Here is a 13,564-nt window from a genome sequence, read left to right as displayed (position 1 = left end):
GGCTGTGTTGCCTGCCCGGTGCCAGGGTTAAGGACATCTCCTCTGGACTGGAGAGAAACTTGGAGTGGGAGGGGGAGGATCCAGTTGTCATGGTCCATGTTGGTACCAACGACATAGATAGGACAAGGAAGGAGGTTCTGCTGAGGGAGTTTGAGCAGCTAGGGGCCAAATTAAAAAGCAGAACCCCTATTACCTGAGCCACGAGCGAATTTGGCTAGGACAAATAAAATTAGAGAGTTAAATGCGTGGCTCAAAGACTGGTGTGGGAGAAATGGGTTTTGCTTCCTGGGACACTGGCACCAGTACTGGGGCAGGAGGGAGCTGTTCCGTTGGGACGGGCTTCACTTGGCCAGTGCTGGGACTAGAGTCCTGGCGGATCATATAACTAGGGCTGTAGAGAGGGCTTTAAACTAACTAGTCGGGGGGAGGTTCCTAGAGAGCAAATAATAAAAATGACAACAGGGAAGGTCATAGACTTAGGTAGCAGTGGGGAAATTAAAAACCAGAGCGTGTCAGGAAGGGGCAGAAGGTATGGAGTAAAAGGTAAAGTAATAAAAAGGGCAAAAGCAGGAACTAAGTGTCACAAAACATCTTTGAAAGTTCTCTATCTGAATGCACGTAGCATTCGTAACAAAATAGACGAGTTAATGGCACAAATAACTACATACGGGTATGATCTTGTGCCCATTACAGAAACATGGCTGCAGGGTGACAATGCCTGGGAATTAAACATACCAGGTGATTTAACGATCAGGAAGGACAGGCAGGCAGGAAGGGGAGGTGGGGTGGCTATGTTAATAAAGGAAGGAATCACTGTAATACAGAGAAATGATATTGGGTCAAAAGATCAGGACAATGAAACAGTTTGGGTGGAGGTAAGGAATAATAAGGGGAAAAAAACACTAGTGGGCGTAGTCTATAGGCCTCCGAACAGTGGCAACTCTGTTAGACGGAGTATCAATCAGGAAATAGTTGAGGCTTGTAATAAAAGGAACATCTATAATTATGGGGGATTTTAACTATCATATTAATTGGACAAATCAAATTGGGCAGGGCTGCCTTGAGGATGAGTTCATTGAGTGTATTAGGGATGGGTTTCTTGAGCAGTATTTAACTGAACCGACCAGGGGGCAAGCAACCTTAGATCTGGTCCTGTGTAACGAGATGGGATTAATTAAAAATGTCCTAGTAAAGGATCCCCTTGGAATGAGTGACCATAACATGGTTGAATTCCATATTCAATTAGAGGGTGAGAAGGTTGGATCTCAAACAAGCGTGCTAAGCTTGAATAAAGGAGACTATGAAGGTATGAGAGTGGAATTGAGTAGAGTGGATTGGGAAAATAGATTAAAGGGTAAGACGATACATGATCAGTGGTGTACATTTAAGGAGTTATTTTACAACTTCCAAAAAAAAAATATTCCACTGAGAAGAAAAGGGTGTAAAAGAAAAGACAGCCATCCGTGGCTAAGTAAAGAAATTAAGGATAGTATTCGACTAAAAACAAGGGCATATAAGGTAGCCAAATCTAGTCGGAGGATAGAGGATTGGGAAAACTTTAAAAGACAGCAAAAAATAACTAAAAGATTGATTAAGAAAGGGAAGATAGATTATGAAAGTAAATTAGCAAAAGATATAAAAACAGATAGTAAGAGTTTTTATAGTTATATAAAAAAAAAGGGTGGCTAAAGTAAATGTTGGTCCCTTAGAGGATGAGACCGGGAAATTAATGGTGGGAAATATGGAGATGGCAAAAACACTGAATGAATATTTTACATCAGTCTTTACAGTAGAAGACACTAAGAATATCCCAACACTGGCCAAACAGGGGGTTAAAGGGGGGGGGAGGCGCTAAACACGATCAAAATCACTAAGGAAGTGGTACTCGGTAAAATAATGGGACTCAAGGCGGATAAATCACCTGGACCTGATGGCTTACATCCTAGGGTCTTGAGGGAAGTGGCGGTAGGGATTGTGGATGCATTGGTAATAATTTTCCAAAACTCCCTGGACTCAGCAAAGGTCCCGGCAGACTGGAAAACTGCTAATGTAACACCCTTATTTAAAAAGGGCAGTAGACAGAAGGCTGGAAACTATAGACCGGTTAGCCTAACATCTGTGGTTGGTAAAATGTTAGAGTCCATTATTAAGGAGACAGTAATGGGACATTTGGATAATCATAATTTAATAGGACAAAGTCAGCATGGTTTTGTGAAGGGGAAGTCCTGTTTGACAAATTTGCTGGAGTTCTTTGAGAAAGTAACATACAGGGTGGATAAAGGAGAACCAGTGGACGTAGTGTATTTAGACTTCCAAAAGGCATTTGACAAGGTGCCACACAAAAGATTATTGCTTAAGATAAAAAATCACGGGATTGGGGGTAATATTCTGGCACGGATAGAGGATTGGCTATCTAACAGAAGGCAGAGAGTTGGGATAAATGGTTCATTCTCAGACTGGCAATCAGTAACTAGTGGTGTTCCGCAGGGGTCAGTGCTGGGTCCCCAACTCTTTACAATCTATATTAACGATTTGGAGGAGGGGACCGAGTGTAACATATCAAAGTTTGCAGATGATACTAAGATGGGAGGGAAAGTAGTGAGTGAGGAGGACATTAAAAAACCTGCAAGGGGACATAGACAGGCTAAGTAAGTGGGCAGAGATTTGGCAGATGGAATACAATACTGGAAAGTGTGAGGTTATGCACTTTGGCAGGAAAAATCGTAGAGCAAGATATTATCTTAATGGCAAGAAACTGGAAAGTACTGAAGTACAAAGGGATCTGGGGGTCCTGGTGCACGAAACTCAAAAGGTTAGTATGCAGGTGCAGCAAGTGATTAAGAAGGCCAATGGAATGTTGGCTTTCATGGCTAGGGGGATAGAATATAAAAACAGGGAGGTATTGCTTCAGTTGTACAAGGTATTGGTGAGACCGCACCTGGAATACTGTGTACAGTTTTGGTGTCCATACTTAAGGAAGGACATACTTGCTCTCGAGTCAGTACAAAGAAGGTTCACTCGGTTAATCCCGGGGATGAGCATATGAGGAGAGGTTGAGTAGATTGGGACTCTACTCATTGGAGTTCAGAAGAATGAGAGGCGATCTTATTGAAACATATAAGATTGTGAAAGGGTTGGATCGGGTGGATGCGGGGAAGATGTTCCCGATGATGGGTGAAACTAGAACTAGGGGGGCATAGTCTTAGAATAAGGGGCTGCTCTTTCAAAACTGAGATGAGGAGGAACTACTTCACTCAGAGGGTGGTAGGTCCATGGAATATGCTGCCCCAAAAAGCAGTAGAAGCTACATCATTACATAAATTTAAAACAGAAATACGTAACCCTTAATTCCCTTTCCTAGAAGTAAAGGGAATTAAGGGTTACGGGGAGCGGGCAGGAATTTGGACATGAGTCTAGGTTCAGATCGGTCATGGCCCTGTGGGTAGCGGAGCGGGCCCAGGGGCCGTGTAGCCTGATCCTGCTCCTATTTCGTGTGTCTAATTCTGTTAGATTCAGGAGATGGTTCTGTGATAGTGGATTGGCGGTTAGGATCAGATCAGCCATGATCTTATTGAATGGCGGAGCAGGCTCAAGGGGCCGATTGGCCGACTCCTGCTCCTATTTCTTATGTTCTTATGTAGTGGCAGTTTGGAGAACTACCCCCATTGACTAACTCGGCCACCGCGGGAGACTCGGACTAGCAACATTGCCGGTTATTGAGGTGTTGTTTTCGCAGTGAGAATTTTGCCGGTTAATAGAGAATTTCGGATATTTAGGTGCCGTTTAAACAAGAGTTTCCTGTATCTGGTCATCATCACATTGCTGTTTGTGGGAGCTTGCTGTGCACAAATTAGCTGCCACGTTTCCCACATTACAACAGTGACTACAGACCAAAAAAGTACTTCATTGGCTGTAAGTGCTTTGAGACGTCCGGTGTTCGTGAAAGACGCTATATAGAGTCAGAGTTATACAGCACAGAAAGAGGCCCTCCGGCCCATCGTGTCCACGCCGGCCATCAAGCCCTATCTATTCTAATCCCATTTTCCAGCACTTGGTCCGTAGCCTTGTATGCTATGGCATTTCAAGTGCTCATCTAAATGCTTCTTGAATGTTGTGAGGGTCCCTGCCTCTACCACCCTTTCAGGCAGCGAGTTCCAGATTCCAACCACCCTCTGGATGAAAAAGTTTTTCCTCAAATCCCCCCTTAACTTGAAACTATGCCCCCTGGTTATTGACCCCTCTACTAAAGGGAAAAGTTCCTTTCTATCTACCCTATCTATGCCCCTCATAATTTTGTACACCTCAATCAGGCCCCCCTCAGCCTTCGCTGCTCTAAGGAAAACAACCCCAGCCTGTCCAGTCTCTCTTCATAGCTGAAATGCTCCAGCCCAGGTAACATCCTGGTGAATCTCCTCTGCACCCTCTCCAATGCAATCACATCCTTCCTATAGTGTGGCGACCAGAACTGCACACAGTATTCCAGCTGTGGCCGAACTAGCGTTTTGTACAGCTCCATCATAGCCTCCCTGCTCTTATATTCTATGCCTCAGCCAATGAAGGCAAGTATCCCATATGCCTTCTTAACCACCTTATCTACCTGTCCTGCTGCCTTCAAGGTCCCTCTGATCCTGTCCTTCCTACGGTCCTACCATTCATTGGCCCTGAAATTAGATCGGGGGCTTGCCGCGCGTGCAAGCCCCCGATGTGCACTCACCCTGCGCGCAGACATCTGAAGCCCGGGCCTGCTTGAATTTCCTGTCACAGGCCCAGTTCAGCTGTCGGTGTGCTGTGCTAACCTGATCCAGCGGTGTAGTTAGTGCGATGTGCCGGCTGGGATCAGGTGAGCACTGTGCAGCCAATCAGGGGAGGGGAAACTCATTCATGAGTTTGACAGTAAGAGCTGTCAAACTCATGAAAAGTATGGGCTGCCAAAACACTACTTTAACTTTAAATAAAATTTTAAAAAACATCCCACTGATTATAATAACTATAAATAAGTTTTTAAAAATGTTTTAAACAATTAATCAATTTTTTGAAAAAAAAAAAAAAAAAAAAAAATAGGGTCTAAAACTAAACTTACCATCCTGCAAATTCTTTAAAAATAACAAACCCGTGGAAAAAAAATTTCTACATTGTACTAAAAGCCCACTTACCTGAAAAAATAAATACTTACGTCTTGTTTTTCCACGCGTAAAGACCGGAGGCCTTTGCACGCGCGCAACTCTGGGGGAAAAAAAAGGAATTTTACTGCGCACGCGCTGCCTGTGCAGTCGCGCGCGTTCTGCCTCTGAACCCCTTCGTTCAGAGGACAGGAAATGCCGGTTTTCCCCGCATGCGCCGTGCATGCTGAAAACCGGCATTTCCTCCGGCCAGACGCGCGAGTACCCCGACCGTACTCACGCGTTTGGAACGGAATTACTGGGCCATTGTGTATTCCCTTGTCTTGTTAGTCCTCTCAAAATGCATCACCTCACACTTTTCAAGGTTAAATTCCATTTGCCACTGTTCTGTCCAACTGACCAACCCGTTTATATCGTCCTGTAGCCTGAGGCTTCCCTCCTCACTATTTACCACTCCACCAATTTTCGTGTCGTCTGCGAACTTACTGATCATATCTCCTACATTCATATCTAAATCATTAATGTACACTACAAACAGCAAGGGACCCAGCACTGATCCCTGCGGTACACCACTGGACACAGGTTTCCAGTCACATAAACAACCTTCGACCATCACCCTCTGCTTCCTGCCACTAAGCCAATTTTGGATCCAATGTGTCAAATTGCCCTGGATCCCATGGGTCTTATCTTCTTGACCAGTCTCCCATGCGGGACTTTTCGGGACTAAATGCAAGTCTTTCTAAGTTTCACTGTACTATAACTGTACATTTTTCAGGTTTGATTATTTAACTGCCAATTAAAATGAAACCTATGCAATTATTTTCCGAGTATGTAACAAAATACCACCTGTCATCTACACCAACTTATGGAAAAATAATCTCTTTTCTTGTTGTAATGAAGATGCAAATATAATGGCAACTTGTATGTGACTTTTGTTGATTTAGTTGAATTATAGTATAACCATCATCCTCACTAATTTAACAGAATTTCTTTATCAAATCACTATTACATTAAACAAGTCAGTACAATTTCACAAGAACACACAAGTTCAGCCTGACTACCTGCACACCAAGATCACTGCTAACCTGTGCCTCATCTTACAACAACGCACTCACTCATGTCTTCATGAGTTTGAGGTTTGCTTTGTTTTCCCCCAATGCCCTTCTCCTTGGCCTCTCCACTTCCATATTCACAACTGCCAACTGATCCAGAGTTCTGCATCCCAGGCCCTCTACTGGACAAAATTCTGCACTCCACTGTGCATTATTATTTTGAATTATATAGCCAAGCCCCAACAAGATATGATTTCAAATCTCATTTTCAAATCCCAGCTAGGGAATCGACTAACCATACATTCCAATATGAATGCTCCATTTTTGCGAGCCCAGATCACCGCTCATTCCCCTTGGATTCCACCAGAGGCCAATATTTTAGCTATTATCATGCCCCTCTCTTGTAGAATCCTCTTGAAGCTTTCCACCTTCCTATTCCCCGTTTCTACCTTCAAAAGCTTCCTTAAAACCTATCCCTTTGACCTTGCCTTCAGTCACCCCCACTCCCAAATTCCATTACTTTCTGCTCAGTGTCCATCTCTTCCCCCACGCAGATGAGGAGTGCTACATAAATGCAAGTATTTGTTTTACAGACATTTAAAAAAATGTAGGCATGTTGGTACTAAACACAGTGCTTGGTAGGAAGCAAGGTCAAACCATTGACTACAAATCAGTGTTCAATGATACCAAACATAATCAGGACAGAGTGAGCGAGTACTTGGGAAAGTGTAAGCTGATTAGAGCTTCAGCATAGTTTTGTGAAAGTTAGGCATCACATTTTTGGGTTTCTATTGTTAAGTATTTTCTTGGGTTCAGCATCACCAGCTATGGCTGTAAGCAGACCTCTCGCCCCCTACAATCCAGAGTGCACATTTCTCTGCCCAGTATCTGGGTGAATACTAGCACTGAGGGATCATATTAGAGAACCTTTACTCTGTAAATTGGCTACTGGAATGCATCATGTGTCCATTCTTTGAAAAGCAGACTGAATATACACTCTTACCAGACTGAGACTCAGGCTTCAAACCAATGTGATTTTTTAATGTAAATGAACGTTACTGTAACAGTGAAACATACAATTCTCTACTCTCCTCTGTACCGAATAAAGATGCCACTAACATTCTCTTTAAACATCCGCAAAACGAAAGGAAAACAGAACTCCCTGGACTTGGTTATTATGATAGCCAGAAATCTAATTCAGATTTAGCAGTCTAGAAAGGGGGAGGCGGCTAAATCTGATTTATATTTCTGGATATGAAGGGGGAGACGACGAAAGCTATTTCTGGATACGAGGGGGTTAATGGGTGATCTGACCGAGTTACTTAAAATGAAAATAGACATGGGTAGTTAGGAAACAACTCCTCTCTGACAAGGAATCCAGAACAAGGAGCAAGTGTATTAAAGACATGGAAAAAAGACAAGGAATTGAGGTTAAAAAGATATAGCTGCCGTGGTAAACAAAATACAGGAAACTTTGCGCTATCCGGCACCGAGCTGTTGCCGTCGCATCAAAACTGCCGGACAAACCAGCGCTAATGTTGAAACATACGGAGATTTTGAGCTCCGTATCTGGCAACAAACCCTGTTGCTTCAACAGCTTCTAAACAGTCGGCCGTACCTTGCAAGCGTCTCTGTAGCTTAGCAACAGCTTCAGCGAGACCTTGCAGAGCCTGACTGGTGAAAAAAAAGCAACGAAAAAAAAAAGCTAACGAAACGGCTCCTGATTTTTGCCGGTGGCTCGAGCATTCCGGACAGTTAACCTCCGGATAAACCAAAGTTTCCTGTAGCACAGGAGGCCTGATGGACTGAATAGCCTACTCCTGCTTCCATGAATACAACTAGAATTTCCTGCAGTTGTTTAGTACCAATTTGTTTCATTAAAAATGTGTCCCTTTTCTATCATCTCCTGAAGGTGACACTTATAAGAAACAGAAGAACATAAGAAATAAGAGCAGGAGGTCAGTCATTCGGACCCTCGAGCCTGCTCCGCCATTCAATAAGATCATGGCAGAACTTCAACTCCACTTTCCTGTCCAATCCCCATATTCCTTGATTTCCTTCATGCCCAAAAATTTATCGATTTCAGTCTTGAATATACTCAACAACTCAGCATCTACAGCCCTTTGGGGTAGAGAATTCCAAAGATTCACAACCCTCTGAGTGAAGAAATTTCTCCTCATCTTAGTCTTAAATGGTCGATCCCTTATCCTGAGACTATGCCCCCTAGTTCTAGACTCTCCAGCCAGGCGAAACAGCCTCTTAACATCTACTGTGTTAAGCCCTCTGAGAATTTTACACATTTCACTTGCGCAGGGTTAAGATTCCACAGGTGTCAGCAAACCTCTGGCATCTCACCCAAGTGGTTTAACCTGGGACCTTCATAACTTGTATCATCCAGTACATTTGGTGCTTGATGTCATCTCCAAATTGTACTAAGCTGAAAGTTTTATCCCATGTGAGCTGAACTATGCAAGCAAACCCTAACCTGAAAGACTCCTCTAAGTTAAGGCAATATTATGCACTACTTTATAACTGTCTCCAGCCAGACCCTATGATCCTAGGGATGCACAACAGATACCCATCTCCCAACATTAATAACAAACTTCCTACCAGCATAAAAAATTTAAATATAATCTCAAACTGCAAGGACTTCTGCCAAATCTTTTCACGCTTCAAACCAAGTCAACCACCTTTAAACTGTTATTTGCTATGTTTATACAATTACAGTATTTGCAGATCATACATTTAAATGTAGCAAAACATCCCAACCACATCAAGCACTGGTTGAATATGCTACCTGCTGATAAACTGGAACCAGCGTTATGACGAATTTGCAGCTGTCACCTATGGCAGCTAACTGAATAAACATATTCAAGGGGCCCAATGCATATCTCTATTTATTATGTAACATAGACTAAAGAAACAGACACGGTTATAGCAATGAATATCAGGTACACCATTAAAGATTTTGGGCAAGAAATCACTTCAAAAATGTACTCTTAATAGCTTCACTTTTCATTTACTTACAAAATAGAAGACAAGAGGGCACTAACCAGACTTGTGCTTTTTGTGTTTCGTTTTCTTTTTGAGCAATAGGGATTTCTTCTGGATCCCTGGCTTCCGAATCTTCAATGGATTTTGACAAACCATATCTGGCCTCAGCTGTGAAATCTTATTTATAGCATCTTTCAGTTTCTTCTTTTTCTTCTTCTTTTTCTTGACATGCAGTTTAACCATCTCAAGTTCTTCAATTTTTCCCAAGAAATGTTTTGCAGAAATATTATTTATTTTACCAACCAGACAGCTTACATCCAAATTTTCAGTATGGCTCCCATTAACTAGTGTTTTGCAACTTTTGATTGCCTTCTCGGTCAACGGTTTCACACCCTTTCTTAACTCGGGGTCATCTGTACAGAATTCCCCATTTTCAGTTATCCTAATTTCTCCTGGGCTAAGAGGTTCCCCATACCCCACAACTTCTCCAGGGCTACCAGGCTTCACTAAGTTTTCTTTACAGGAACCAACATTTTCTTTTTTCACTGCTGAAGTTCTATGGTTTTTACAGTCACAGTTGAATTTTACTTCTTCTTCACCTTCTTGAGAAAGAAAGTGGGGACCAGATTCCACACTTACATAAAAATCCTCCAGGTCGCTAGAGTCAACTCTTTCAATGGACTTTTTAGAATCATTTGTTGTTTTGCTAGTGGTTTCTTGTATGTCACTGTTTGGTTTTTCATGGCTTTCAAAAGAAAGTCTTCTTTTTGCCTCCTCTGATCTCTGTTGTGACATCCTGCAGATTTTGATAGGTGGAGTAGGAAATTCGGGGGGCGGAAGAGGAAATTGTTTGTAAATCCGCAAGTCTGCACCACAGAACTGTGGGAAATGGACATAAGCATTCTCATGAGAATCATATCCCAATACCACTTCCCTGCATTCATGGATGGGCTGCCCTAAAACTGCATCTTGGACCTCTTTCTGGGTTTCATATACATAATCACTCAAGCCCTTCAGCAGCCAAACTCGTTTGTAAAATGTTATCTGGTGAAAAGCCTTGATCTCCAAAGGGCTGGTTTCCCCCAGAACTTGGAAAAACTGTGGACTAAGGCCCAGTTTCTCAGCCTGAAGATTGGGATTTTCTGCCTGGCTGACCACTACATACCAATGCTGTACTCTTCGTTTCAGTGCCGCCTCCCACATTTTGTAGGACAAAGGTGGCTTCCGGTGCAAAGTTGCTCGGCGATGGTGAGGGCTCAGTAAAGAAGTCATTATCTTAGCCAGAAAACCACTACACTGGGGCATTAGAAGGCAACGTTCAAGGTCAAAATAGACAATTTCAGGCAAATTAAGGATCTGTTGAGCCAAGCACAGAAAATGACCAATGGCAGGGATCTCCCAAAGTGTCTCCATGCGAGTAGGTTCAGCCAGGGCTCGTAGATTCTTCTCCCATTCTTCTATCTCTTTTTGGACAGCTTCTTCTGCCTCCTTCCTCTCCAGTTCACGCAATCTGGAAATGTAAAAACCTCCACATTAGATTAACAAATTAAGATACCTACAGTTCCATAACAAGCACATTACCATTGTGCATAAAATTCTGGAAATGCAGATGTCAGTTAGCATCTAAAAAGGTTTCATGTGGGATCCTTCATCAGGGATTCTGATTAAAAAGGTCCACCCAAATATTTCACTTTTGTATGTTGATTGATCTGCTATGCATTTCCAGAAATTTCTTTTAAGAATTCAGCATGAATGGTTATCTATAATTAACGTTGTGTTGTTTCACTTATAAATCTGTGCCCTGATTGAAGAAATTTTCTTTTCTTTTGTATATTATGTGGTATAAAATGAGGGTGCAGCCAGAGGTAACCGTAAGATGTCCCACAACCCTAGTTGTGTGCACAGATGATTTCAGAAAATTGCACAATGGTACTAAAGAACAAGTCACATATTTCTCAGCCTAATGCATACTCCACAAGTTAAAACAAATATGAAAATAATGAAATAGCATTAGAGTTACAGTGGGTTGAAGCAGCTTGCACCATACAATGGAGTGGTAGAAAATGGGTTTACAGCTGAAACTCCCCCATCAAGATGCTGCTCCCAGCTATGCTATCCTTGGGCAAAGCAGTAAACAGCCACTTCTGCACTTGTAGGTAAGAAATTGTAACAGTCATCACAAGCGGTTTCATGAATCTGGTGGTCAGGTTCAGGTACCATTGCCTTCTGCCCACAATGTCAATCAACAGAGACATCAGAGAAAGTGAGAAATCCTGAGGGTGATAGAATTTTATTCCCCACCCTCCTCCATTTATCCATCGTGTTTACCATAAGATTAATTGCACTAATGCGTGGATCTTAGTTTTCACTCTGTTTAGCTTCAGATTATAAATTATTTTGGCATTTCAGAACAGAAATGTAGATTTGAAACAGTACTTAAATAATTTTGTACATATAAACTACACAGTATAGGGTTTTTGCATGACTATATGCAAGTTTAATTCAAGTATTGTATCAATATTTGTAAATGTTAACATTCAATTCAAATTATTCACAAAAGTAAATTATTTATTCAAACACATGGTCTGATAATCAAATACATCTCGTTATACATTTAGTTAACTTCAATTATACCAACTATATATGTACTAGCTGGAGTGTCCAGCGGTGCCGAGGCTTTTTCGAGGGCATGTTGTTATTGGAAGGGAAGAGAGCGAGCGAGCGACCGGGAGGGGGGGGGGGGGGGAAAGAGAAGAGTGAGAGCGACTGGGGGGGGGGGGGCGGGGAAACAGTGAGAGCGACTGGGGGGGGGGGGGGGGGGAAAGAGTGAGAGCGACTGGGGGGGGGGGGGGGGAAGAGTGAGAGCGACTTGGGGGGGGAAAGAGAGAGAGCGACTGGGGGGGGGAAAGAGTGAGAGCGACTGGGGGGGGGGGGGAGAGTGAGAGCGACTGGGGGGGGGGAAAAGAGTGAGAGCGACTGGGGGGGGAAGAGTGAGAGCGACTGGGGGGGGGGGGGGGAAGAGTGAGAGCGACTGGGGGGGGGGGGGAAGAGTGAGAGCGACTGGGGGGGGGGAAAAGAGTGAGAGCGACTGGGGGGGGGGGGGGAAGAGTGAGAGCGACTGGGGGGGGGGGAAGAGTGAGAGCGACTGGGGGGGGGGGGGAAGAGTGAGAGCGACTGGGGGGGGGGGAAGAGTGAGAGCGACTGGGGGGGGGGGGAAGAGTGAGAGCGACTGGGGGGGGGGGAAGAGTGAGAGCGACTGGGGGGGAAGAGTGAGAGCGACTGGGGGGGGGGGGAAGAGTGAGAGCGACTGGGGGGGGGAAGAGTGAGAGCGACTGGGGGTGGGGGGGAAGAGTGAGAGCGACTGGGGGGGGAAGAGTGAGAGCGACTGGGGGGGGGGGGGAAGAGTGAGAGCGACTGGGGGGGGGGGGGGAAGAGTGAGAGCGACTGGGGGGGAAGAGTGAGAGCGACTGGGGGGGGGGAAGAGTGAGAGCGACTGGGGGGGGGGGGGGAAGAGTGAGAGCGACTGGGGGGGAAGAGTGAGAGCGACTGGGGGGGGGGGGAAGAGTGAGAGCGACTGGGGGGGGGGGGAAGAGTGAGAGCGACTGGGGGGGGAAGAGTGAGAGCGACTGGGGGGGGAAGAGTGAGAGCGACTGGGGGGGGAAGAGTGAGAGCGACTGGGGGGGGAAGAGTGAGAGCGACTGGGGGGGGGAAGAGTGAGAGCGACTGGGGGGGGAAGAGTGAGAGCGACTGGGGGAGGAAGAGTGAGAGCGACTGGGGGGGGAAGAGTGAGAGCGACTGGGGGGGAAGAGTGAGAGCGACTGGGGGGGAAGAGTGAGAGCGACTGGGGGGGGAAGAGTGAGAGCGACTGGGGGGGGGAAGAGTGAGAGCGACTGGGGGGGGAAGAGTGAGAGCGACTGGGGGGGGAAGAGTGAGAGCGACTGGGGGGGGAAGAGTGAGAGCGACTGGGGGGGGAAGAGTGAGAGCGACTGGGGGGGGAAGAGTGAGAGCGACTGGGGGGGGAAGAGTGAGAGCGACTGGGGGGGAAGAGTGAGAGCGACTGGGGGGGGAAGAGTGAGAGCGACTGGGGGGGGAAGAGTGAGAGCGACTGGGGGGGGAAGAGTGAGAGCGACTGGGGGGGGAAGAGTGAGAGCGACTGGGGGGGGAAGAGTGAGAGCGACTGGGGGGGGGGAAGAGTGAGAGCGACTGGGGGGGGGGGGAAGAGTGAGAGCGACTGGGGGGGGGGGAAGAGTGAGAGCGACTGGGGGGGGAAGAGTGAGAGCGACTGGGGGGGGGAAGAGTGAGAGCGACTGGGGGGGGGAAGAGTGAGAGCGACTGGGGGGGGAAGAGTGAGAGCGACTGGGGGGGGGGAAGAGTGAGAGCGACTGGGGGGGGGGGGAA

At 45.5% G+C, this 13,564-nt stretch overlaps 1 protein-coding gene across 3 annotated transcripts in view; it reads right to left on the bottom strand.

The window, feature by feature from the left end:
* brd10 (bromodomain containing 10) overlaps nucleotides 1–13,564 on the bottom strand; it is a 73,454-nt gene that overhangs the window by 43,230 nt on the left and 16,660 nt on the right. For all 3 annotated transcript variants that reach the window (XM_085993703.1, XM_085993712.1, XM_085993720.1), the window contains exon 2: nucleotides 9,226–10,676. In XM_085993703.1, the coding sequence (XP_085849829.1) occupies nucleotides 9,226–10,676 (1,451 nt within the window). The remainder of the gene's footprint in view (nucleotides 1–9,225; nucleotides 10,677–13,564) is intronic.

Source organism: Somniosus microcephalus, chromosome 1 (assembly GCF_052327205.1).
Source record: "Somniosus microcephalus isolate GS21.2 chromosome 1, FLI_Smic_1.0, whole genome shotgun sequence".
Taxonomy (NCBI): domain Eukaryota; kingdom Metazoa; phylum Chordata; class Chondrichthyes; order Squaliformes; family Somniosidae; genus Somniosus; species Somniosus microcephalus.
This window is presented reverse-complemented; position numbering and strand designations above follow the sequence as displayed.